Source organism: Dermacentor silvarum, chromosome 8 (assembly GCF_013339745.2).
Source record: "Dermacentor silvarum isolate Dsil-2018 chromosome 8, BIME_Dsil_1.4, whole genome shotgun sequence".
Lineage (NCBI taxonomy): Eukaryota > Metazoa > Arthropoda > Arachnida > Ixodida > Ixodidae > Dermacentor > Dermacentor silvarum.
In genome coordinates this window covers 88,000,588-88,026,152 of record NC_051161.1, presented here as the reverse complement: position 1 = coordinate 88,026,152, position 25,565 = coordinate 88,000,588, and the positions used below count along the sequence as shown (strand labels likewise).

Below are 25,565 nucleotides of genomic sequence, written 5' to 3'. Positions count from 1 at the left end.
AGATCCCATAGCTATTAAGTGGCAGAGGAGGTCGACCCAGCGCACTTCGCGTGGCCATAGCCTCCAATCCGATCTTGACAGTAGTTTTCCCAGAAAAAAAAACAAAAAACTACATAGGTCGCACTGTTCTATAAAACGCACCGACGAAAATTTCAGAAAGCAAACGCAACTTATACGCCAGAAAATACAGTAGATACGTTATAGCAGCGATTCTCAACAGCCACAAAGAATCCCACATGAAGTTTTTTTCCTTCATGTTAAGTAAAAGAGTGCTGGCTGGAACAGAGCTCATGAAATGCTGAAGTCCCACCTGCGGAACTTTTTTGCCGACTTTTTGACGCTCCCCGCAGAAGATGATGAGGGCGTTGCCATGCCCCTCTGATGATGGTGATGCTGGGAAGCCATGGAGGCTTGAGGCAGGCTTCCCTTGTGTGACCTGGCACCTGCAATGTCATATGCAAGAGGAAATGCCCACCTGGTTACACAGCAAGCTCTCACGCAGTTCCACAAATAGGTTAAGCTTTTGTTTTCACTGAGGACTTGTTCTACAAAAGACGGTCATGTACAAAAAGCAGTGCCACGTGATAAACCCAATTAAAGGTTCCTTTGTTTTGATTTCAAAGAATCAGCAAATTGTCCAAGTCATCGATACAAAAAACTGAGTTTCACCCAACAGTGAAATTGGGCAAAGCATTGAAACTGAAAGCAATAGGAAGGCTTCGCTCAGCGCTGGAGCACCTGGCACAGTGTCTGCACAGTGTCCAACAAGAAGCAGAGACGACACGTAAGCGCTACACAGCACGCAAGCCACCTTCGGCCGAACAGCAGAAACAGAGCACTACAGCTACCAGGGGTCTCGCAATGCTGGCGTGATGAGGAATGCCGCCAGCGACATCGCAGCTAGATGGTACGTGAAACAAGACCAAAGGATAACCATCGGCATTCATAGCTTGAAGTATACTGCCCGTCCCACTCAGACCACTGTATGCACCATGGTGTGGTGTACACACCGCTGCTTAGCAGGAATACGAGGGTTTGTGCACACAACGCTTACGCCAGTAGCAGAAGGCAGTACACTGCCCTAGCTCTGCTGAAGAGTCAATTGATTAGAGCATGACAGTTGGCTTTGTTGCTTTTGTAGCTAAATGCACTACATGTCTCTCACAACTCAGGAGACCTTGTAATGCTCCACGCACGGGCTGTGCATGTGCTGTCGATGCCATGACTACACGATTGAGGCAGTTGCGCTGGCGGCACAAAAGTGTCTCGAATGTCCAGATGTTATGTAATTGCTATCGCAATAAAGAAAAAAAAAACAATAACATTCACTGTGTCAATGTAACCTTGCATAGTGAAAAATTATGCAATGTTTACTGGTAGTTAACATAAAATCTGCTTGGAAGCAACACTCTCACTGGAGTCACGTAAATGATGTATTGCTTGTAAACCTGTTGGGCAAATACGTGCTGAACAGAACGGCAAGGGTCTCCTGCATCTTCAGCAGCCACAGTGGCAGAATCTGTTGTCAACAAAAGAAGCCAACTGAGCACATGTCACCACTGTGCTATTGTAGGGAGCTGGGCAGCAACACAAGATCATTTACCGTAATACATGCAGTCGGTGACTTGAACATAGGGCTTGTGTCGCATTCAAGGAACATCTTGTTCTATTTGACAACACGCTCTGTGCTGTGCATTGCAACGAATCTGTTGCACTGCATGAAAACGAAGCTACCAATTGCCATATTCTCCATCCTGCAGAAACCATGTTGCACAAAACGAGAGCAAAATAAAATTTAAAGAAAATGCAAATGGGAGGCACTCCCACCATACATTCTTTCAATTTCCTTCCAAGTGGTTATAATAGCGACACAAGCTCCAATTTTGTATGTGCATGTCGATCATATATAAATAATTTTTTTTATCTCCCAGCTGTCTGTGTGTTTAATACCACTCTCCAAAGAGCTCTGCTATGTGCCTTATGCATTTTCATACACAAACCTCTATAAACAAATATGTACAGCCTTTGTCAAAAGTATACGGGCTGCTCCATGCCTTCACCATATACACTAGAACCCCGCTGTTACATTCCCGGGTGCTGCATTTTCCCGGCTGTTACGTCGTTTTCGGCCGGTCCCGGAACAGCTCCCATAGAGCCCAATGCATTGGTAACCCCGCTGTTACGTCGCAACTGTGGGACCATTCCCACATCATACGTTGCGAACTGCCACCCCACGCCGGCCCAAGCAGCCATTTTGAGTTTTCATTTCGCTTGGCTTGGTTGCTCGACGATGGCATTGGCCGTCCAAAGTGCCGGGGCTTATTACGTATTTTCGGTTTCCGCAAGCAAAAGTATGGCCCTTGAGATCCGTATTTGCTATCTAAAGATGGTGTCTATGACACGTTGCGGCCCTAAAATTGGTTTTGGCTCATAGATGTTCTGTATAAAGTCCAAGGGCGATAACGCCGTTGCTGCACGCCGTATGCTATATACAGTATATGTGCGAGTGAAAGCGTGCGAGGGGAGCCGACGACCGCGTCTAAATCTCGCGCGCGAAAGAAAGAAAAGCAGGCAGGAAGCACGCCTTCTTCCGTTGCGCTCGAGGCACCGGCGAGGGGGGAGGGATAGCAGGCAGCGTTGTGCTCTGGCATTAATTGCGTACTGTGCGGTGGCGTGCGGTCGCACGGGCGGTATCTTGAAAGTGATCTACGTTGGGGGCAGAGTCTACGCAGTGTAGGTGCGTTGGCGGCTCGTAGTTTTGTGCGTGCTGTGTGTTGTCGGCGCTCTGTTTGCGTTGAAGCGATAGACAACAGCACGAAGGTCACTTCGCTCGCTTCTGCAGCAGCGCTTAAATTCCGCACTCATCGAGTGTGATGTGTTCATGTTTGCCTGTGGGCGCTGACACTATGCTTGTTAATATAGTTAATAAGTGAATGTTTACGTGAATGTTTACAACTTTATACGGACGATAAAACTACTATTCTTACTTTGTATAGCTGTCTACTAATTTGCTATTCAACCATTGCAATCGATACTTCAGCTGTCGGGTGAAACTAGGACTTTTTTTTCACATGTAAGAATTAAAATATTGTGTACAGTTTAAAACTACTCCCCCATTTCACAATTTTTCCTGTTTCCCGGCTCTTACATTTTTTTTTTACGGTCCCGTGAAAAACGTATCAGCGGGGTTCTACTGTATGTTGTTCTGCGGTGTGGTACGGTTCCTATGCCGCTTTTGACACTCCTGACTTCTCTATGGCAAGTACGAAAGTTAGTATTTTCATTCCGTAAGGCATTGCAACTTACGGCATACCACAGCCTCGCGGTCACAAGCAACGCAGCCCGTACACAGTATACGAGGTGTGTTCAAAAAGAAACCAAACTTTTGAAATAGCGCGCCAACTGGTAGAGGGTTCGCGCTACGGCTACCGAGCGCACGTAACAGCATGTTTAGACAACAAACTGCCATTTGCCGCATGTTGCTCTGACCGTTAGTTGGCGAGCTATAGCCGCTGAAGTGAGCACATGAACAAGCTGTTCTTCAGATTGGTGCCAAAGTGACAATGAAGGAATTGGAAGAACAGCGTGTGTCTGTGAAGTTTTGCTACAAACTTGAGAAAACTTTCACAGAGACATTTCAGTTGCTTAGCCAAGCATACGGAGAGGACTGTATGAGTCGCACGCAGTGCTATGATTGGTTCAAGCGTTTTGAAGATGGAAGAATATCGATCGGTGACAATCCCAAACCTGGACGACCTTCCACATCCACAGATGATGACCACTGTCGAAATAGTTCTAACTGTGATTCGTGCAAATTGTCGTTTCACTGTTTGAGAAGTCGCTGACGAAGTGGGTATTAGCGTAGGATCATGTCATGAAATTTTGAGTGACAAACTTGGGATGCGTCGTGTCAGTGCAAAATTCATGCCACGTTTGTTGACTGACAAACAGAAGCAGACCCGTGTTGAAATCATCCAGGAACTTCTCGCCGCTGCCAATGACGATGAAAACTTTCTTAAGAACATCTTAACAGGTGATGAGACATGGGTTTATGGCTATGATGTTGAAACGAAAGTGCAGTCATCGCAGTGGGTGGCCAAAGGTTCTCCTCGTCCAAAAAAAACATGCATGAGTCAGGTCAAAAATGAAGGTGATGCTGGTTGTGTTATTTGTCTGCAAAGGCATTGTCCATCAGGAATTTGTGCCACATGGTCAGACGGTAAACAAAGAAGTTTAGCAGAGAATCCTAGCACGTTTGAGAGATTCTGTGCGCAGTAAGAGGCCTGAATTGTGGGAAAATCAGGCTTCGATGTTGCATCATGACAATGCCCCAGCTCACACGTCGCTCCTTGTCTGCAGCTACACCACACTCCTATTGTGCCCACCCACCATATTCTCCGAACCTAGCCCCAGCAGACTTTTTTCTATTCCAGAAGTTGAAAACCACCTTGAAAAGACGTTTCCAAACCATAGAGGAGATCCAGGACAATGCGAAAAGAGACCTGTGCGCCATTCCAGAAAGTGCGTTCCAGGAGGCTTTCCAAAAATGGAAGAAAAGATGGGAAGAGTGCATTGCCAGTAGAGGGAACTACTTTGAAGGGGACAGCACTCAAAATGTTGTACCATAAGCAGTAAAGGTGTTATAGCAAAAGTTCGGTTTCTTTTTGAACACACCTCATATTTACACGACTGCAAGTCTACCTATCTTTTTAAATTTGAACTTGCAATTAAACCCAAAGCATGGCACCACCAATAAATGTGAGACTAACATGATATCAGGGACGCTACAGCATGGGTACAATTTTATGTTTGCTGTGCAGCTCTGCCAGTAGCATTCATCTATTCCATGCGCTTGTTCAGAAGGACTTTAAATACATTTTTTTAACTTTTACTGTGCACACGGTGATCACAGGAGTGTCTATAGTTGATGGAAGGGTCATTATTCCAATCACAGTGGTACAGACACTCGGAATGGAAGTGCTTCCTGGGAGTACCGATAGTTGATGGAAAAGTCAACACCACTAATGTGTCTTTCTTTGGCTCTTGCTTGAAACATTTGACTTGACTGCTGGCCTCATTTTACTGTTGCGTTTTGTCAATCGTCATGAGTGCTCCAGGTCTGATAAACATTCACCACTTATTCATGGCAACGTTCAAGAGGGCTTCCATTCTTTCCGCCACAGAAAGAAACACTTTCACAGCGAGCAGCAAGTTGAACGTTTCAGAACTGGGAGAGGTGGCTGCGGCAAGGCAAAATTTTCAGCTGTGACAGCAAGTCAAAAGGTTTCCAAAGGCTAAAGTCAGGATGCTTTCCAGAGCTGGAGGCCAAGCTTGCAGCCTACACCATTGAATATGTGATCGGTCCCTGCCATTGAAGTGTGACATGGTCGGGCAACAAGCCTAGATCTTGGCTTCGGAAGCAGATACCCAGGACAAACTTCAAAACCAGCAGGCCTTGGGCATCGAAGTTTACAAAGAGTGCTGGTTTCTACTTTCCTAATTCATACTTTTTGCTTGTCCGTGCCGGAAAATATCTGCTGCCTTTGTTGCTTCTAACTGAACATTATTATATCGCTAACAGTCGCAAGTAAAGCCGATTGCCTGCCTACACGTGTTAAAGCGGCCAAGCTAGCCAAACCACATGCACCAACAATCGCATGTCGATTGACGAAGTAAAGAAAACGAGACGGCAGGCGCGGCGTGTACGAAAATTATGGGCGTGGCCCTCAGCCATCTCTCCTCTTCCGGTGTGCGCACGTGTCAAAGTGGCCAAATCGCGCGCACCAACAAAATCGCGTGCTGATAGATAATTTTTTTTTATTATTAAAAAAACAAACCACTGAGGTGGCTGAGACAGCAGGCGCGGCATGTATGAAAAATGATGCGCGTGACCCTCGGCGAACTCCGCACGCCAATGCGTTTTATCGTTATATTACCAGCTGCGCCGCCGTCAAGGTCAATTCACACAGTTACAAAGGCAAGGCTGAAATACGGTTCCAAGCCAATGAGCAGCGACATCAATTTATGGTCGTGCGATTGAGGCGCGACTACATCTTGCAGGGCAAAACACTAGTTGTTGAAAATTATGCATCCAGTGCATCTCCAATAGAAACATTTCAAAAAGTACAAACAATTTAATTAGAATAAGAAACTGTGAAGTCACAGGCTGCTTACTCCCATCCACGAATAATTATGAATACGAAACTGTGCAGGCTTTCTGAAGTTTGCGTCGATATGCTGAGATTGTATTACCGTACTTGACACTGTAATGTCGTCAAAACTCTCTTATGCGTAGCCATAAAAAGTAATAGCTATATATACAGTAATACCCTGTTAACTCAAAGTAGTAAAAACTGGAAAACATTTCGAGATAAGTGGAGTTTCGAGATAGCTGAATCTATGAAAATACAAGCGTTATAACCACCACATAAAGCCAACATGACGCTTTTCCAATAAGGCGCCGGCAACCGCCAACTGGCTCATAAAAGCTCAATGTAACAGGGGTGGTACTTTCCAGCGAGAAAACGCCGCGGGAAAGCGCTTGCCACCGCCCTGCTTAGTAACGTGACCACCGCCAGTGCAGCCACGCACAACAACACTTTCCGAGCACCGGGCATCCAAGCACTGCCGTGCGTGGCTGGCATGTTTACAAGTGGCAGCACGCTCGGCTCTGGCCGCACTACACTTTCTCGCATTCTTTGCGTGCGTCAGCGGTCGTAGCGACGCTTCACCTGCGTAATCAATGGGATCCGGCCGAGAACTGTAGATGAGGGTAAAGCAGAATCAAGCAAAAGGCATTGGAACAAAATTGCAGGCCTGGGCCAGTATTTTGTAGCGATGCATTATACTTTATTCTATGCTAGTCTTATCATCCACCGCTCACGGCCGGCTTATTCCGTTGATAACGTCAGTGGATCGTCGATCTGACCGCTGCCCAAGCGCAAAAAGCACAAAAAGGCATTAGCATCGAAAAAGGCATCGCTACAAAATACCAGCGCTGGTTTCACTTTTTGGCGATACCACAGCTGCACAAAAAGTAAAGAAACAAATGTTTCGGTAGTCTTTTTTTTTTCAGCATTTTCGCAGTCTAGGTTTCGAGACATCTGGAGTTCGTTGCAGTGGCGTTTCAAGATAAGGGGTGAAAAACCCATGCAGTTGACACCGTGCCAGTGAAAAAATTCTATTTATCCGATAATTTGAGATATCAGAGTTCGAGTTAACGAGGTATTACCGTAAGTTAACTTTATAATATTTCATCAGTAACTTTATTTTTGAACTGCCTTTTCACTAAATATTACGTTTTAGCAATGTCTTCAGTGCCAACGAAAAATTACAGGTGGCACGCGTGCTGTGTTAGTGAAGAACATGGAGCTCCATGGTGAAGAATAAAATGTGGTTTTTGTGAATCATTCTAACATAACGTTGTTTTTGTCTAAACACCGAAATAACAGACGTGTGTTGGTACTAATGACGCATGGATATGCTACTTCGCTGAAAATCTTGGTGAACCCATTGCACTCAATTCATGCAAAACTCTCAAGGCTCACCAGTGTAACGTGTGCGGTTATAGAATGAGGTTTATAAATATAAATGGGAGTATTCACATTAGATTGTGACGCAATGTTGTGGCAAATGTTCTCACTACGCTTCATTTGTATTGTGCGCTTAGTATATGCTATGCCATAGCGATGTGATGAGAGCTGGCACAGTAGAGTACAGTGTAGACCGCTTATAACGCAAGTCGCCGGAGTCGCGAATATCTGCACTATAAGCGGTACCGCAGTATAACCAAAACAACGATTTTCAAGTCCTGCACGTATGCAAAACATGTAGACCAAGCACGTAGACAGGCTTTGTACTATCGCGCGCACATCGCGATTACGTTTTCGCCAGTGAGCTGGCGAAAACATAATCGCGATGTAGCTGGTGCTCTTCAAGCTCGACAGCTTTGCACCGAGTCAAAGCAAAACAACAGTTTGCCGCAAGCGCTGCGGAAAAAACCCGTGACTGCTATCGACGCGATTATGAACGGCGACTTTGCAGTGCTGAAGGCACACGCCCGACGACACACGAGTCTCGACGAATTAACTACGATTCGCTGCAACAATTGCAGTCTAAACCGTGGTCGCTATCTATGCAATCATCGATGGCGACTATGCAGTTATTTAGGCACGCGGCCAATGCGCGCGCGCACTGAGTAAAACGAAACTATATACTGTTTGCCGCAACCACTGTAGAGAAAACTGCGGCCGCTATCGTGGATGACAACTACGCAGTTACGAAAGCCCGCGGCCAACGCGGTGTTATGCATGGCGGTAAACGCAAGAATGCAGACTTTAAAGACACAAATAGGCTCGAATTGTTCCGGCATCTGACATTGCTGTCATTCATGTACGATTTAAACTGATGGCTGTGGCGATGTGGACTCCGCCGCTTCGTTTCGGTTGGACGCTAGGGCCGTTCTTGCTCTTTTGCGTCGCACATTTGCGGCGCTCCTCGCTCACCGAGCTCTGAAAGTAGTCCGAATTAACCGATGTGCGGCCAAATAAGTATGAATTAATGAGAGTTTGATTGCATTGAATAATGCATAAGCCGGCCGCACTGCTTAAATTGACAGCGTCGCTGGCGTGATATATCTGCACTTCACGGCACACATCGTGATGGGTGCACAGAAACTGAAACCGCGTTCAGTGCAAAACGCACCGCTGATAAGCAGCCGAGCAAAAGGTTTCTCCATCACCTAGACAACCTACGCGCTCATTTTTTTTTCGTTCGTTTGCTCCGTGTCTCGAGCTCCTCCTCCGCATCGCCCTCGTTGATCTCCTCTCCCAGTTCTGCACTAAAAACGGTTACATTATAAGTGGTCTATACTGTACTTGGCGCAACTTAACGTACTTGACCAGACTATAAACGCGCCTTTTTTATCCAATGTCCTCAGCGCAGGGGCGAGCGGCGTTTGTGGCCAGTCACGCTAGGCCGCTTGCGCTGCGCCAGCCGAAATGCCGTTTCCTCTATAAACTTTGATGCGCGCGCTGTCGACTGCTCTCTTCGGATCATGTGCAGAACGATCTCCAACATGCGCGCCGCTTTGAACGGCTGACTGCGGATGCCGCCAACGCTTGCTGCAGGAACGGGCGCCTAATAAGATGGAAAGAGCAAAGCTGCGCGGCCCGCACGGCGACACCAGCGTGGCCAATGTGCTCCCACACACTTAACACTCTCTCCATCCTCGATGGCACGGAGTTTGAATTGTCGGTGGCGGTGCGGATTTCAGTGTAAATTAGCAGGATCTTATTCTTCTTTCTGGGGTTTTACGTGCCAAAACCAGTTCTGATTATGACGCACGCCGTAGTGGAAGGCTCCGGATTAACGCATTACATATTGCTTTCAATACATTGTTGGACGGACCTCGGCGGCTACTGCAAATTATCCAAAATTTTGAATTAATGAGTTGTCAATTGATGAGCTTTCACTGTACTTTATATCTTCTATATATACAGTCGAACCCACTTATAACAATATTCAAGGGCCACAACTATTCCATTGTCATAACCGGGTTGCATGAAAAAAAGCAAAACAGGGTGATGGCAGAGCTGTTGTGAGAAAGCTAAAATGGCGGGGACGCCAGTGCTCCTCCCCACCACCTTGTCCCATCCGGATGCCGATTGTGTTGATTCGTTAATGACATAGGTGATACGCCAATGTGTGTGTGTACCTATCGTCACAATGACCACCGATCAGCATAATAAATATGTTCGTACCTTTGTTCAAAATTCTGTGCCACCTCTGTGTCGTGCACTAAACAGCTTCGCTGGTCATCCACTTTCACAGAGTGGAATGGCTCCTGAGGTTTTTTAATTTCCCAATGACAAGTGCGGGGCACTTGTCACTCCCATCCATGTCGGCACACAAAAACACAGTGAGGCGCAGCTTGCTGTTTTTGCTGCCCTTACACATGTCTCCTTTGAGCGCATGCGTCTTTGACGGCAACCATCTGGAAGAACAGTCCTGTTTCGTCGCTATTATATACGTTGGTGTCAACGTAGTTGTCGAGGATGCAGGGCAGCATTCCCTCCACCCCCTTCCACTTCGCTTCCATGTCAAGCGAAGCTCCCTCGCCGGTGACGGATTTGTAAACAATGCCGTGCTTCTCTTTGAAGCACTATACCCAGCCGCCACCTGGCTGGAAGTTCACATTGTTGATGAGTAGGACAAACTACTTCACCTTTGTGGCCAGAATTGGCCACGGGCACCAAGAAACCACTCGATGAAGGCCTCGTCCACCTCCTTATAGGTACCTTGTCGAACGCGTTTGCACCTGTTGTCTACCGAGCAGTTTGTCAAACTTGTCTGCCGAGCGGATGATTGTCGACACAATCGGTTACGATAGACTGTACTTCTTCACCTAGTCACACACTTTTTTACCGTCTTTGTAGTCCTTCACGATAGTGCAGTTCATTTCCAAATTTACTTCAATGCGCTTTTTTTTCACCAGCAATGTCGAGCATCTTCCATTTCGGCGGCGAGTCAAGTCAGGCAGAGAAACCACGTGGCCAGGAACGACTTCGACGCAACCGACAAAGACGAGCACAAGCGACTTAATCCGTTGGCAGAACTGCAGCGTTCACTCAGACAAGAATGCTTGGCATTAAATGTGAAACGACTGCCAGTGAGTGCTCTCCCTCGTTCCCCACGAAATGCACTTGCTAAAAACAGGTTCCAGCTTCTTTTGGACGAAGAGGGATGCACAACATGCAAATACTGTCGCGTAGGATTACCGTGACGCGCCAAGAAATGTGATATCCTCCTGTCACATTCATGTAAATGCGCCATGTGCCTTTCCCTGGCATAAAGAGTTAGCTCGATCAAACAAGTCGGGCAAAAGCCACAACGCACCCGGGTTCGGCGACTGTGGCCCGCCAGGCCCACCGTTGACAGCGCCGCCCGAACTGCTGCTGGACGTGCTGCTGCTTGAACCCCCGCCACTGCCGGCCACAGTGGAGCCCCCCTGCGACGCCAACAGGGAGGAGGACACAGGCCCATTCTCCTCGCTGCCACTGTGCTGGTTCTGTGACTCGGACTCGCTGTTGGTGCGGTCTGGGGATGAAGAAGAAGATGCCAGGGGCACCCGCAACTACATGAAGCCACGGAATCCAAGTCAACCACATCGTTGGAAGACAAAACACAGTTTCCATTTTACAGCAGAAAGCTATCTTTGGCACACTTAAAGCTGAAGCTGTCGACTTGCTTTGGTGTGCCTCAGGACCTTTCATCTTCTTTGTACCCTGCCTTCCTTGCGGAAGGTACGGAACAGCGTTCACTTGTTGCACAGTGCTAACATGCATGAGGCAAGTTAGCATGGGGTCCGATAACTAAGTGTAACTTCTTGTTCTTGAAGGATTGGAAAACTTTTTTTCCACGGCAGGAGATTTGTGAGGCGACGCAATTCAATAGTGATGTCATTCTATGATTAGTAAGAAAAGTGTTTCAGGGCCTCTTTAACATGACATGCTTATGTGTGACTACCACCAGTAGAAAGAAAACACACACAAATTAAAAGAGTGTGCTTTACAATCAAAGAAGTCCCATTTCTATTTTTTTCCGACCATCAAGATAGGGTGCACGTTACAAATTAGGATACTATTGTAAAGTGCCTTTTATTGCACTTTAGAACGCTGCAAGGCAGGCTGCTTGGTCACGAGCTCAGGGTCCTTGGTCGCGCCACTTCACTCTCCTAGTCTTCGCTCGCTTGTCTAAATGCTGATATATAATAGATACGTAGGAATGAGTAAATACGATGAATGTGTATGTATATGTGCATGTACGTGACACACAGTTGGCTGCATGTGGCAGTATAATTCCGGGGACTCGCCAAAACCAAGTTTTTTTGCCCGAAAAGCCATCTGGACATGATTACAAGATGTCCCAATTACCATACATGCAGCTTGTTTTTACAGCAAAACTGTTAAGGGTTGTTTCACAACAATTTCCGTGCAGCAGTGGCATGTGGCAACATGATTGGTGCCGAATGTCAGCTAGAAAACAGTCAGCAATGCAGCAGGTGCCGGAGCCCCAAAGTTGCCATATGGCCAAGGTCACATTGAGAATGCACAGTCGGGCGCCAGCGTTGGTGTTGAACCATCGCTAAAGGCTAATTTACAGTCGGGTGTAGCCCGCACACAAGTGAGCGCCACTCGAAATCCACCACGTCACGCGAGCTGCACGCTGTTCAAGTACTATACACCATTTTTTAGTGTAGCGCTGCTCGACAATGACGAACGTCGAGCGTTGGCAGACAGCCGTAGTAAATGTACAAATGCTAGGCGCGCTCTTCCGAATACAGGTATTGGTGCCTCGCACGAACCTGATGTACAGGCTCACTTATCAAGTGTTTTTTTGCCAACAATCGTGCTTCGAGCGTGGAGTCACTACCTCCGCTGCCACGGCTCCAATCACGCCAAGCCAAAAAGCTGCCGGTCATACACGCAGAGCATTCAGGGAAACAATTGCGTCCGAGTCCGGCACCAAGGTAGAGCATGTTCTATCTCAAAGTCGGCGCCGCCGGGAAGCACCAACAAACTCCAGTTTTAACAGCCACATTGGCGGGCCAGACAGTAAAGGGTTCACCTCTCCCAAACATAATGTAACGTCCGGGTGCACACGCCGACGTTACGCCAAACTATAAACTGCCCTCAAGGAAAGCCAGCAATGCAGCCTTACTAGGCCATTGGAATGTGAAGCGGGATGCTGGTGTCGGTGGAGATGTCCCAGCACACAGAAACATGCAGAAGATGTTCACCTCAAGGTCGAACTACAGGTTGCATTAGTGTGGGTAGGCTGTCGACGCCGTGCATTGAAATGTACACGGCCGCATTCCGCTGTGAACGATTTGGCCTGATTTTCTGGGAATGATACATGTCAACTGCAGCGAACTGATCTTATCTTGCAATACACATTTTTGCACAAAATGCGCAGTACGTTTCTATTTATCTGCGAGAAGCGCAAACTCATTCAACGGGGGACTGGCACTCAACCACACAGTCTCTATTTTAGCACGTTCTTGCAGCTTTTTGTGCCTGTTTCGCTTGCGTTCCGTCTACTCTGTTACTACTGTTGCACAAGTAAATAATACTGCATTCTCTATGAATCTTGAAGAGGTTTAAAAAAAGTCTGTATTCCTGTACAATGAAAATAAAGCAGCAAGTTAATGTGCACTCTATGTAACAAATTTTATACGCTGCGAAATGCAAACAAGCAGTTAATGAGTTCTATTAAGCAAGCTAGGCCACTCTGAGTGACAGTACTTTAGTAGGATCTTTAGGTTGCTTCAGACGAGATTACTTTTACCTCCCTTGCACGGTTACGTGCACAACAGCAATGCAACAAATACGTAAATATTTGAGGAGCTAAAATCATTAGGTTGTCTAATTTCAGCTAATAGTGACTATTGTCTTGTGTGAAGCTAACACCGTTGCAATGAAGACCAAAAGAAAATTACAATAGCCGCCTATCAACTAAGTGTTATGAGGTCCTGCATCTAGGGTGCCGTGTCAAATAAGATCCTTATATATAATAGTCTATTTTATTTCACTTTACAGTCGCGAATCAAAGTACGAAATCCAGTGGCATTAGAACCACATATTAAACAAACACATCTGGTCGCATAATTACTAAGCAAGAGCCATGCAATCCTCTCAATTATCCTAACGCATTGGTCGTAATATAAAGCATGTGTCGATATATGATAGCAGTGCATGCTTACGATTATTTTTCTACTGCTGAGTGTTGTTCAAGCCACCCCATTCACGTTTCATGGGATCACACAGATCACGGAGTCATCAAATATCGCGACAAGTCACTAAAGCGGGGCATTTACATCTCCATGCTACACTTCACTTGTTTATAACGAGGTAAAATACTGTTTGTGATGTACTCGACATACAAAGCGATAATAAAATTGATACGCTTGTGGCAAGCGGAGGGTGAGACAATTACACACCGCGCACTCAACACGGGCAGTCATGGATCTTTCTACAGTGCATTGATGACAGCATAATAATAAATGCTTTTGTACACCATCAAGAAATGCAGACTAGCAAGTAAAACTGTGCTACAACCACGGAAGAAACGGTCTTGAAAGATATTCACACATTATGCGCACATATAAATATGTAGTGCCTAGCAGACTACGCGCGGTGCAATCCACCCTATCTGTGGTTCGGCCAGTGCCCACCAGGCAGTAACACTGCTTGAGCTCGCGGCCAATAGCAGACACTATACAAATACAAAGCTTGAATATAGTGAAGCGTTTGCAAAAAGTCTTGGGTAGCTTGCAGGCGGTGACAAACTAGACACCCTAGGACTTCTGAAGGGTGTGGGATCTTTGGATGTGACATTTTGATGTATCAGTTGATCGAATTTCCATACATCATCTGCGTAGGCTATTTCTTTTTTTTTTTTGGCAGACACAGTTTATAAGCCCCATCGAAACAAAAAAATATCATTACAAATCAAGATTATCTCAACAACAGTACAAAAATAATGCAAATAAATCTTGCAGATGCTTCCAATGAAAGAATTTCACTCAACAATGCATATGTTAATTATACATTTACATTGAACAGGCCCATCTGTTGCCAATCACAGTTTGGATGACACTGATGCTTTCTGCTCTTGAGTAAATGCATGAACATTACATATTACCAATATGTTAGTTATGCAAAGAAAACATTGGAAAAAACTTGCAACAAAAATATTTAGAGTCTAATGTTACTGATGTCAGATCATGTGCTGTATCTCTAATGTCTCCTTGCAACAACCCAGAGGCATGCATAGCTTGTCACGGGATATAGACGCTGAGCCTATAAGGATGAAAATATGTAAAACTACAACTAAAGGTTATGGAATAAAAATATAGAATGAGACAACAAAAATTACGGCAGATCTCACGATGACTGGTGACAGTAATGCGAATAGCATTCTAGCAATGTAGCAACAGACCGTATTTCTGAAGTCACGTTTATTTAACATGTGTAGTGGTAATTCTGACTTTCGTAGCTTCGGCTACGTGCCACGCATTCCGATATCGTCCCACTTTGCTATGACAGTTGCTTGCCAATGGCGCCCTACAGCACGGCGACATGACAATGACTATATCATGTCGACGCACTGACTACGGAAGGACAAAGACGGTACTGTAAGTTATGATGACGACATGACAACAATGTGACGGCTATTCTTAACTTATGATGATGGTGTAACAATAACACAGTAACGACGACTACATGATGACAATGCGTTGACAACTGTACGACGACAATGGCGTGACGACAACCAAATGGAGAAGCTGGAATGACACTGATGGCATAACCATGGCAGCATGACGATGACGGTATGACAAGGGACGCATGATAGTGTGTGTCCGACGACTCAATGACGACGATGACACGACAACAGTGACATAATCACGACTGAATGATGTCAGCATGATTACAATAGAATGACGTTGAGGGATCGATGAAAGTAGTATGACGACGACGGGATGACGACAATCATCATCATCATCAGCCTATATTTATGTCCACTGCAGGACGAAGGCCTCGCCCTGTGATCTCCAGTTACCCCTGTATTGCGCTAGCTGATTCCAGCTTGCGCCGGCAAATTTCCTAACTTCATCACCCCACCTAGTTTTCTGCCGTCCTCGACTGCGCTTCCCTTCTGTTGGTATCCATTCTGTAACTCTAATGGTCCACAGATTATCTATCCTACGCATTATATGGCCTGCCGAGCTCAATTTTTTCCTCTTAATGTCATCTAGAATATCAGCTATCCCCGTTTGCTCTCTGATCCCTACCGCTCTCTTCCTGTCTCTTAACGTTAGGCCTAACATTTTTCGTTCCGTCGCTCTTTGTGCGGTCCTTAACTTGTTCTCGAGCTTCTTTGTCCAAGTTTCTGCCTCATATGTTAGCACCTGTAGAATGCAATCATTGTACACTTTTCTTTTCAACGACAGTGGTAAGCTGTCAGGATTTGGTAATGCCTGCCGTATTTATTCTTCTATTTGCCGACATTGCTGATGTGAGCTGGCAGCACGACCACAAGTCTGACAACAGATGCATGATAGCAACATTGCTGATGTGATGTGCTGACAGTGCTGATGTGGGCTGGCGGCACGACCACAAGTCTGACAACAGATGCACGATAGCAGCAGTCTGACGATGATGGCATGACAAGGGCAGCATCATCATGATTGAGTGATAAAAGTATGATTACAATGAAATAACAGAGAAAGATTGACGTAGATGAAACAACGAAGGCAGTATGACGACGACATGACAACAATGGGATGACGGTACTGAAGTGATGACAATGATAAAACGACAGTGTGACGACGACGGCATGAGGAGAGTTGGATGAGAAAGCTTGAATGACAACGATGCAATGACCATGATGGAATCACGACCACTAATCCATCCTAGCGACTCAAGCTATTAGATAACTTGGGCCACTGGGTCACAGACAGACAGATAGATAGGCTCAAGATGGCTGGAGTAGGCAAGGAATGCTATTCGCATTAAAGGACTGCAGATAAAGCCAAATGCTAAGGCATCAGATTGAGTTGGACTGACTATACTGCTAACGCTACCACATTTCAACACTTTCAGGCATTTGTTTAAATTCACTGAATTCTTTTGAAATGATCCATTCAGTTACAAAAGAATCAAGGTTGTTGAACACAGACAAAAATCCTCGCAAGGACATGGCCTCATGATCATGCTATTGCTTAGTGCCACATTTAGGTGCATGTTAAGGAACCCCAAGTTATCAAAATTCTTCCAGAGTCACCCATTACGGAGTGCCTCATAATCAGTGCATGGCTTTGGCACGTAAAAGCCCAGAATTTAATGTTTTGTGGGGTTTTTCCTGAAAAGCACACTGTTAACATATTACCACAAAGCAAAGGCCAAAACAAAAAGAAAATGGGCTGAGGTTTAACTCTTGTAAACCTAGTTATCACGAGCGAAACATCTGTTTGGCTTCGTTTTGCAAAGGCTATGCACACAGTGTTTCATTAATGCACACATCCGCGTTTGGTAAGCTTCTGTATAACGTGCTAATCTGGCCTCCCATTGCTCAGCAGCCAACTTAGCGTTTGCTTGAGATTTCGCAGCCGGCTGGCTAGCTATATCTACTGGATGATTGGATTCAGCCTGTCGCTTGTGCTGAAGCATACGCACAGACGGCCTAGCCGGCGCGCCATCCATGGCGAGACTGAGCGACCAACTGCCGGCGAAGCAGCTGTTAAACCCTCACCTTGTCATGTGGTACCGCAGCAGATCACGTGGCGTGATGTCACACCTGCCACACTTGCGGCTCAACGTCATTGCGACGCAATTAATGACATTGTGAGCAGTGTGTTGGAACAAAACGAAAACAAAAAAGAACTATATTTTTTACCGGAACGAAAACATAACCGAAACATTATTTGTTATTTTGTTTCGGAGTGAAACCGCCAATATTTTTTTATCGGTTTTCGGTTTAAGGAGAAAGTCGGCAATCCGAAATAACCGACATCAGAGCATTAGCGTGTATCTCAGGGTTCCGTATAAGCGTGTATCTCAGGCAGGGATAGTTCGAGCGATAGCCGATTGAGATCTCCACTAATCTAAGCCTGCCCTTCGGCACACTAGCAGATCGGCATCGTAGCAAACCAGCGCTTGCCCGCTGAAAAGCTTATCGTTTCATATTCTACCGGTACAACGCTTTGTTACCAAAGTTTTATCATCCGTGTATGTTCATTTAAGTTCGTTTTATAGGAACAGTGGTCTCGCATTTCGGCGAGTACACTCGATAACGTGCTGCTTCTAAGATCATGCTCAGTGCCTTGACTGAAGGCACTGAGCATGATTTCAGAATTCATATTTCACTTATTAAGAAAAAAAAAATACTGTTTTTATTGTTACTTTGCTTGGCAAATGTTTGCATGTGAACCAAAACTGTTAAGAACCGTTAAGGTTCATTTTCTTCCTTCCGGAGCAGAACTGGAATGGAACATTTTTCAGTGGAACGAAACTAAAACCAGAACAAAAAACATTTCGTTCCGACACCCTGCTTATGAGACATGGTGTAGTAAAGCTTTCACTCTAAAATTCAAATTTGAAAGTGCACACAAGGGCCACAGTATCCAAATTATCACCATCGATGGAAGACGCTAAGACAGAATGTGTTCATAGATGCAATATCTTCACACTCACCATTTCCTAATGCTCGAAATGTGGAAATGTTTGCGGGCACTATCTCACAGTTGAACATTGTATTTTGCCTAAGGTACCATTATTTTCTCCGACACAAGGGTGCACTGCATTCTTCACTACTTACTTTAGCTACACCGGATTCTTCTTTGGTAACCAGGTATGTGATGGTGTCAAATAGCAATAAAGTTGTTGTCTGTAAGAATAATTCTACTTTCCTATTTTGTACCTTCCTGTTTGCACATTATTTCCCTACAGTAGTGTATACTACGGAAGCAACATATCCAAACCGAAAGCAAACTAAGCCTGTTTACTTAATCCAAAACATGGACTTACCTCTCTCGTCCTTCTCTATAATGCCACTCACAGCCTGCAAGAAAAGGGACAGAAATACGAACAAAGCAATGAGGTCAAGCCGGTTAAAATAGGCTGCCACAAGAAGGCACCGAATAGCACTTGTTATTCACCCAAATGTATGTATGCATGCTTCCAGGTATAAGGAGCATTGCAGCACAATGAAGTTAACACATACATGCATACTTAAGAACACTTATTAAAACAGCAGCTGACACTGCTTTCACAATAAAAAAAAAAGAATGTAGTTTAGACAGCCCTTACATGTTTTCTTTTAGCAAAGCCTATGAGCTCTCTACAGAAAACCTGCGGACATACATATGGCATTTGATCCACCCCTTTTCAAGGAAAGATTTATTGTCACTTGAACAGAGCCAAAAAGGCATGTTTGTAAGAAGGCAAGCATATATACAACTGTTAAAATAAATTTTTATAAGGGCTTGAGATGCTGTTATTAAAGGGGCAGTGATACCAAATTTTCGAGCTTGATTTATGCATTGCATGGTAAGCTGTCAGTGTCCCACAACCAGATGGCAATATTTGAGTGCATTCAGTGGGCTAACAAATTTGTATTTAAAATGTTTTATATCGCAGTTGAACCATACCGCAGTCTGGCGGCAAAGATGGGTGACAAAATGAAGCGTCTTTTGTGTGGTCAATGTGAGCGGTATATGTAAGGTTTCGTCTTCCCACGTGCATTTCGGCAGTCAGACGAAGACGCTCTCAGGTAGAGGTGGGCCTGTACCCTTTTGGTAAGGTGCACATGTGGTTTCGCTATGTTTCGGAGCGGACGACACAGCAGTGGCCTGGCACTTTTTGATGTCACACAAGCCATGCCAAAATGGAAGTTGTTGTCGGTGCGAGGTGATTCGAGGCAGCGATATGAAATTAAAATTTCGGGTTAAAACAGGCAGTGAGAGCTCACATTTTGTGCGCGTAACAGTACACTTCCATTAATGCAACATGACAGCACAGACGAAATTATCAAATTATTTTGCAAGTCGAATTAAAAAAGATGCAGAAAATATGGCAAACACAGTTGATTCGTTTGGCAGTATTTGCCCGATTCTAACGCACCACCAAATGAAACGCGCCCACTTTCTACGTGTGAATGAGATTAAAGCTTTTAAACGAAGTAGAATTCTAAAGCACAGCCGTTTTTTTTTTTTCAAGGAAAATGCGTATGGGTCTAATATGTGTTGCACAATGGCGGCCACTTTCCCAAAGTAAGGTTTGCAGCCCAGTTGTTTAAATTAAGCTCTGCCGCAATACATAATGTTATGCAGCAAAGCATACAAACAGAGCGAAGTGGGTATTGATTTCGTATCCGATTGCATCGCGCAGGCTATTCTTGGCCCAATATTCGAGAAATAAATAGAAAGGTGCGCATTAGAGTTGAGTAAATACCGTAATCAGACATTGTGAGCTAGTTATTGCTTGAAAGTTTTCCTAGGCCAGGCCGAAAATAGCCTTTTTCGACAGGAGATGATGTGTGCCCAATGCATTCACTGTCCCCTAAGTTCCGTCGAGATAGACCCTGCCACTAAAGGCATCGCCACAGGAGTGGGGCACTTACTGGTCAAGCTCAAATTATCCGGCAAAGGCCAATTTTAGGATCAAAATTACGCAAGTTTGGACCTATAGAAACGCATCGGCGCCGGCTGGGATCTTCGGTCGGGATGAAATTAACCGAAAAATCGGAGTAACGGAAGTCACATGTATAACCATATTGCCCCCACCCCCTCCCTACTCTGTTACAATGATGAACTAAGAATAGTTGGACAACGAAGTCATGGAACCTTCAACCAAATTGTTCAGAAGAGTTAATACAATGAGCAACTATGTCTGAATTTTCTGTTGAAATGAATGTTTCAACAGTGAGGCAATTATCACAAAGGTGTTCCTGAATCTTATTTTCTTTAAGTGGCCCTTAACCATTTTTTCATCGAAGCGGAGAAAGACATTTGAGGTGAAAATAGGCTATTTTCAGAAATACTTTGCCGTAAAAAGTACTTCAATGAGTTCAGCAGAAGCGGAGTTATTGGCAATCAAACACGGCCTCCGCTGTGCTCCCGCTCTTTCTTCAATGCCTTGAAATGCGAAGGCTACGGCAAAGTGGGACATCGCCACAACACTTTGCCTTCCAAATGTCACCGTGGCGCACAGTTCAAATTTCCCTTTGGATGTTAACGTAGATGCCATGACTTCCAATTTTGGTACCTACGACGTCCTCAGCGAGCCGCAGTGCACTTAGCCAGTGGACTCTTGACAGCACCCCGCAGCGATCATGGTACTTACGCTACTTAGCAGACCACAGCTACCAATAGCAGCCGCGTATGGTAATCCACTTTATTACGAAATAGAGCGTCCAGAAAAGACCGAGCAACATGGCTTCTGTTGAAAAGAGTGTTTGAAAGGCGACTTCGCGCTTCGCTTGCAAGCTCCATGCACCACGTACGACAGCAAAACTTGGCCGAGATGTTCACGGGATCTGTATGCTACCCGCGGATTGTGTTATTCCACCAAGCCTGAGGGGTGGTTCAGGGCCCCTTTAATGTGCAGATCCCATTACACTGTGGGAATTGATGTCATTCAAAGGAAGCATTTTGCAGGTACACCTGGCTACCCAGCAACGTGTTTATGTAAATCAAATACAGTGGAATCTCGAGGATACGATCACGGCCAATACAAATTTCCGGATGATACGAATTTTTCTGTAGTCCCGGCCAAGCCCCATTACTTTGCAACGTCCTAGAGTACGCTTGTTACGAATAGATTTTTGACCCGCGTCGGTTGATACGAATAAACGCCGCCCCACCGACGGCTGAGAAAGAGAACAGCGCGCAGTCACGCGCTTTCTCCCTTTCTCTTTTGGTGCGGAGGCGCGGACGCGGCGCCGGACAGCGTGGAGGCCGCGACTGGGCGCGGAGAATTTGAAGCGGTGGCGCTTTTCCTGCTTTCGTGCTTTTCCTCGTTTTCGGCGGCCGCCCATCGGACGGAGTGGCTGCTGTGCTTCAGGCCGCATTCTTCGTGTTTGCGCCATTTTGCCTAGTCGCAGCGAGCTATGTCTACCGAGATACGATCTCGGCTGATTCGCGCGGCCGTACGCAGAGGCGCGGGAGCCTCCGTTGGCACGTCTTCCGTCGAATGCGTTATCGGTGCCGATGGCACAGGGCGATTGTCGGTTTCACTGCCGGAGTCACACGGTGCAAGATAGCATGGCACGTAATCCACGGTGCGAGGTAGCGCGGCACGTTCAGTCAGGTGCTCCTCCGCTTCTCCCGCTAATCGCCGTATTTTTCTTGCCGTAGGAGGCTTGCGCTTCTGTATTCCGAAGGTGTGCTTCGTCCAAAATTTGTTCTCCAACGAGCGACGATCCATCACTAACCTGGGAGCTCTCAGTAATCCAACTTCTGCGTGTCAAGTGAAGATGCCGGTGTGGTTTACGAAGCAGAAAACTGCGGTTGCCATCTTGCCCTTGCCACAGCAGCAACCAATGGAGAGACGCCTTTCAGCACGGCAGCGAATCAGAGGCCACTTTTGTCGGAGGGTCCGTGCGACTACCTATCGCAGAACCGCGCTTCTTTTGAGTTTGTGCATTTGTTAAAAGATGGCGACGACGGACTAATTGAGAAGCGGAACGGTGAAACTTTGAGCTTTCGAACAATACCAAGATGGCGGCACTCAGTGGCGGGAAATACGAGATATGTCACCGTGAATTGCGGTGATATTGCGCAATTTAAAGCTGTTTTCTCGCCCTGCGCACTGACGAATAAATCTTTTTCGGCCACTTTTAGCGCGTTTTCAGCCAAACCATTTTGATACAGCGTAGATTAGGCGTTTCAGATACCAAATACGCGTGGATTAGGCGTTTCAGATACGCGTGGTCTTCAAAAATAAATTTTTCTCGCGATTTTTGCGATCTGATGCACTCATACCCCCATAATTTAGCTAGTTTTAATTGTGTTTCGAAGATACGAATTTCGGCTAATACGAATATTTTATACGGCGAATACGAATAATCGTCAGCAACGTGTTATACAATCAGACGTAGCTATGACTGTGTCATATGGTGCATGTTAAAACGGCAATGGCATTCGTACTCCAGCAAAGAAATGCTAAAACGTGATTAACGGGTAATCATGAAGTTGGTACAACGTCACACAGTTTCTACGTAGCGTAAACTATTACGCGGAACGTGTGAGGAAAAGTGGGCCGGTCCTGAAGAAAGTGAAATCTAACACAGCACCTAAAGTGCGAGCTGTCACTGGGAAAGAAGATGAGAAAGTGGCACGTGGTGCAAATGCAGTGTTACAAAGAGCTGTCTGCCTTTGGAACGAGAGAAGTATGCCTGCGATCGTGGCCTAGTGGTTAGAGCACCGAGCTGCTGTGCTCAACGGCAGAGCTTTGATTCCACCATCAGTCACACATAATTTTATTTCTATGAAAGCGATGAGAGAGAGGAACCTACCTACTGCAATGTGCCAAGAATGAGGCAAAGTATGCTTCACATTAAAAAAGTGTCGCACAACATAAAAAGTTTCTGATGTACTTCTGTTAAAACAATCATAGCATGTGACCACAAGCACTGTTGTCCCAAGCTTTGTGGACAACTACACTGGTATATGACATCTACCCACCGTGGTTGCTTAGTGGCTATGGTGTTAGGCTGCTAAGCACGCGGTCGCAGGATCCAATCCCGGCCACGGCGACCGCATTTCGACGGGGGTGAAATGCAAAAACACCTGTGTACTTAGATTTAGGTGCACGTTAAAGTACCCCAGGTGGTCCAAATTATTCCGGAGTCCCCCACTACGGCGTGCCTCATAATCAGATAGTGGTTTTGGCCCGTAAAATCCCATCATTTTAATGTGACATCTAGTAGACACTGGTGACATTATGTGGTGGCATTTATTCTGGAATGTGACATCTACTCTGAAGAATGTACTATGCTATGCAACAATAACCCATTCCTTATTCACGCCTAAAGGGACCCTAAGCCACCTTTGACATTTTGAATACATTTTAAATGAGCACACGCAGGAGAAATTTAAGTTTTCCCTCTTACAGTTCTTGCTCAATGAGAGACAACATGTGGCAGAGCTCTGGATCTCAAGAGGTGGCAGAATGGAGCACCGGCCATAGCGGCCGCATTTTTGATGGTAGCACAATGCAAAAACAATTCATTCACTATGCACGCCTAAAGAGATCCTAAGCCACCTCTGACATTTTGAATACATTTTAAATGAGCACACGCAGGAGAAATTTATGTTTTCTCTCCTACAGTTCTTGCTCAATGATTGGGCTATGAGAGACAACATGTAGCTGGGCTCTGGATCTCAAAGGGTGGCAGAATCGAGCACCGGCCATAGCGGCCACATTTTTGATGGTAGCACAGTGAAAAGACACCCATGTCCTCACTTAGGCACACATAAAGAAGCCAGAGTGGTTGCGTGCTAATCAATGCAAGCCTACTACCTTCAATATAGTGCCGTCTCTTTTTGCATCTGCTAAGGCTGCCATTGAGAAAGCATGCACCCAAAAGCACAAGCAAAGGCAACGCACAAGGAACCCATGACAAAGGGATAAAAGGTACGGCAGAACAAATGAGAACGCAAGGTCAAACAAGGGCTATAAAAGAACAGGGAATGGGTAATCTGCAGAAGCAGCAGCAATGACTTACGATGGACTCCTTTTCGAGCAAAAAGTCTGGAAAAAACTGCAGTAACAAACAACTGATGGGTAACACATGTTATTTATTCACTGCAAACCATGCACTAACGTTTGCTGCACTCCACATGAGCCCAAAGTAAAGCACTTCTGCATTATTTCGAGGAAAGTGATAGAAATAAAACCAATCTGGCTCCCCCAGTGCTTCATATAAACATTACAAGAAGGAATACCAGTGAGTTGGCTCTACTTCTAAACCAGGTAGACCAGCTGCAGCACAATTAGTAATTGCACAAACATAACAAGTGCGATAGCATAGTGATGTAATCACATTCATCCCCTCACTGCAATAGAGAGTTGTTATTCCACGTAACCACGATTATGTTCACACGTGCAGATGTAGATACCTGTAAAGTAATGGCGGCATTATAAATTTTAAAGAAGTGCAACATTTGCGAGAGTCGCCTCAGCCCTACTTTACTGGTGAAAGGAGTCTTATCGTGATGTGACATCATATAATTCCCATGCATTGTGAACCTCGACACCAATACAAAATTTGGAAGGGTGTGGCACTTGTAAACAAAAGAATAGTCTGGGGCAATACAATGAACACTACAGTGCAAATTTGTCCATTCAAGGTGTCATCACTTAGAAAGGCTGAAAATGCAATAACTGACCAAATTCTACAGGGTTAGGCATGAAATCCGATATTCCAGCACGCCTTGTGATTTACCATCCTTGTGTGCACCTATTCCATCCACTATGTTGAAGTCAAAGGGCTTAAAGATTTTACGCTAACTACTCATTACGTTATGAAATAGAGCCAGTGTTTGCTTAGGAAAAGTAAATAGATTATCAATAAAAATTATTACACTGCATTCTCAAGGGATGAAAGACTCAACCTAATGAGTTTTGAGAATTTTTTCTGGAAAACGGACCAAACATTAAAAAAAAATTCGAAATACATGTCATTCCAATCTATTAATAGCATAGTCAAGGTTCAGAATTTAATACGGAAGCCGGTTTTGTTCATTTTCTCCATTAATACCAACCTTTTCCCAGCAAATGAATGCTAAATCAGGTCTTCACAAATTTGCCCCATCACACTAAAATATTTCAGTGTCCCTTTAACCATTCGCTTGCGCGGCTGACACTAAGCCGGTCCAGCCAGAAGAGGCCGAAGTGCAGGTGGTCGGCACTGCACCAGCCGCTTTTCGAGCAGGCATTCTGGTAAGTTTTTCATTGATGGCAGCACACTGCAGGCTACCTTCGAGTTGTTGTGGGTTTCGC

At 45.4% G+C, this 25,565-nt stretch overlaps 1 protein-coding gene across 2 annotated transcripts in view; it reads right to left on the bottom strand.

Annotated features, from left to right (window-relative positions):
* The window catches only part of LOC119461540 (chromatin modification-related protein MEAF6-like), a 153,242-nt gene that overhangs the window by 120,821 nt on the left and 6,856 nt on the right, over positions 1–25,565 (bottom strand). For both annotated transcript variants that reach the window (XM_049673194.1, XM_037722884.2), the window contains exons 4-6: positions 18,588–18,621; positions 10,897–11,097; positions 311–443 (exon numbers count right to left, since the gene is read on the bottom strand). In XM_049673194.1, the coding sequence (XP_049529151.1) occupies positions 311–443; positions 10,897–11,097; positions 18,588–18,621 (368 nt within the window). The remainder of the gene's footprint in view (positions 1–310; positions 444–10,896; positions 11,098–18,587; positions 18,622–25,565) is intronic.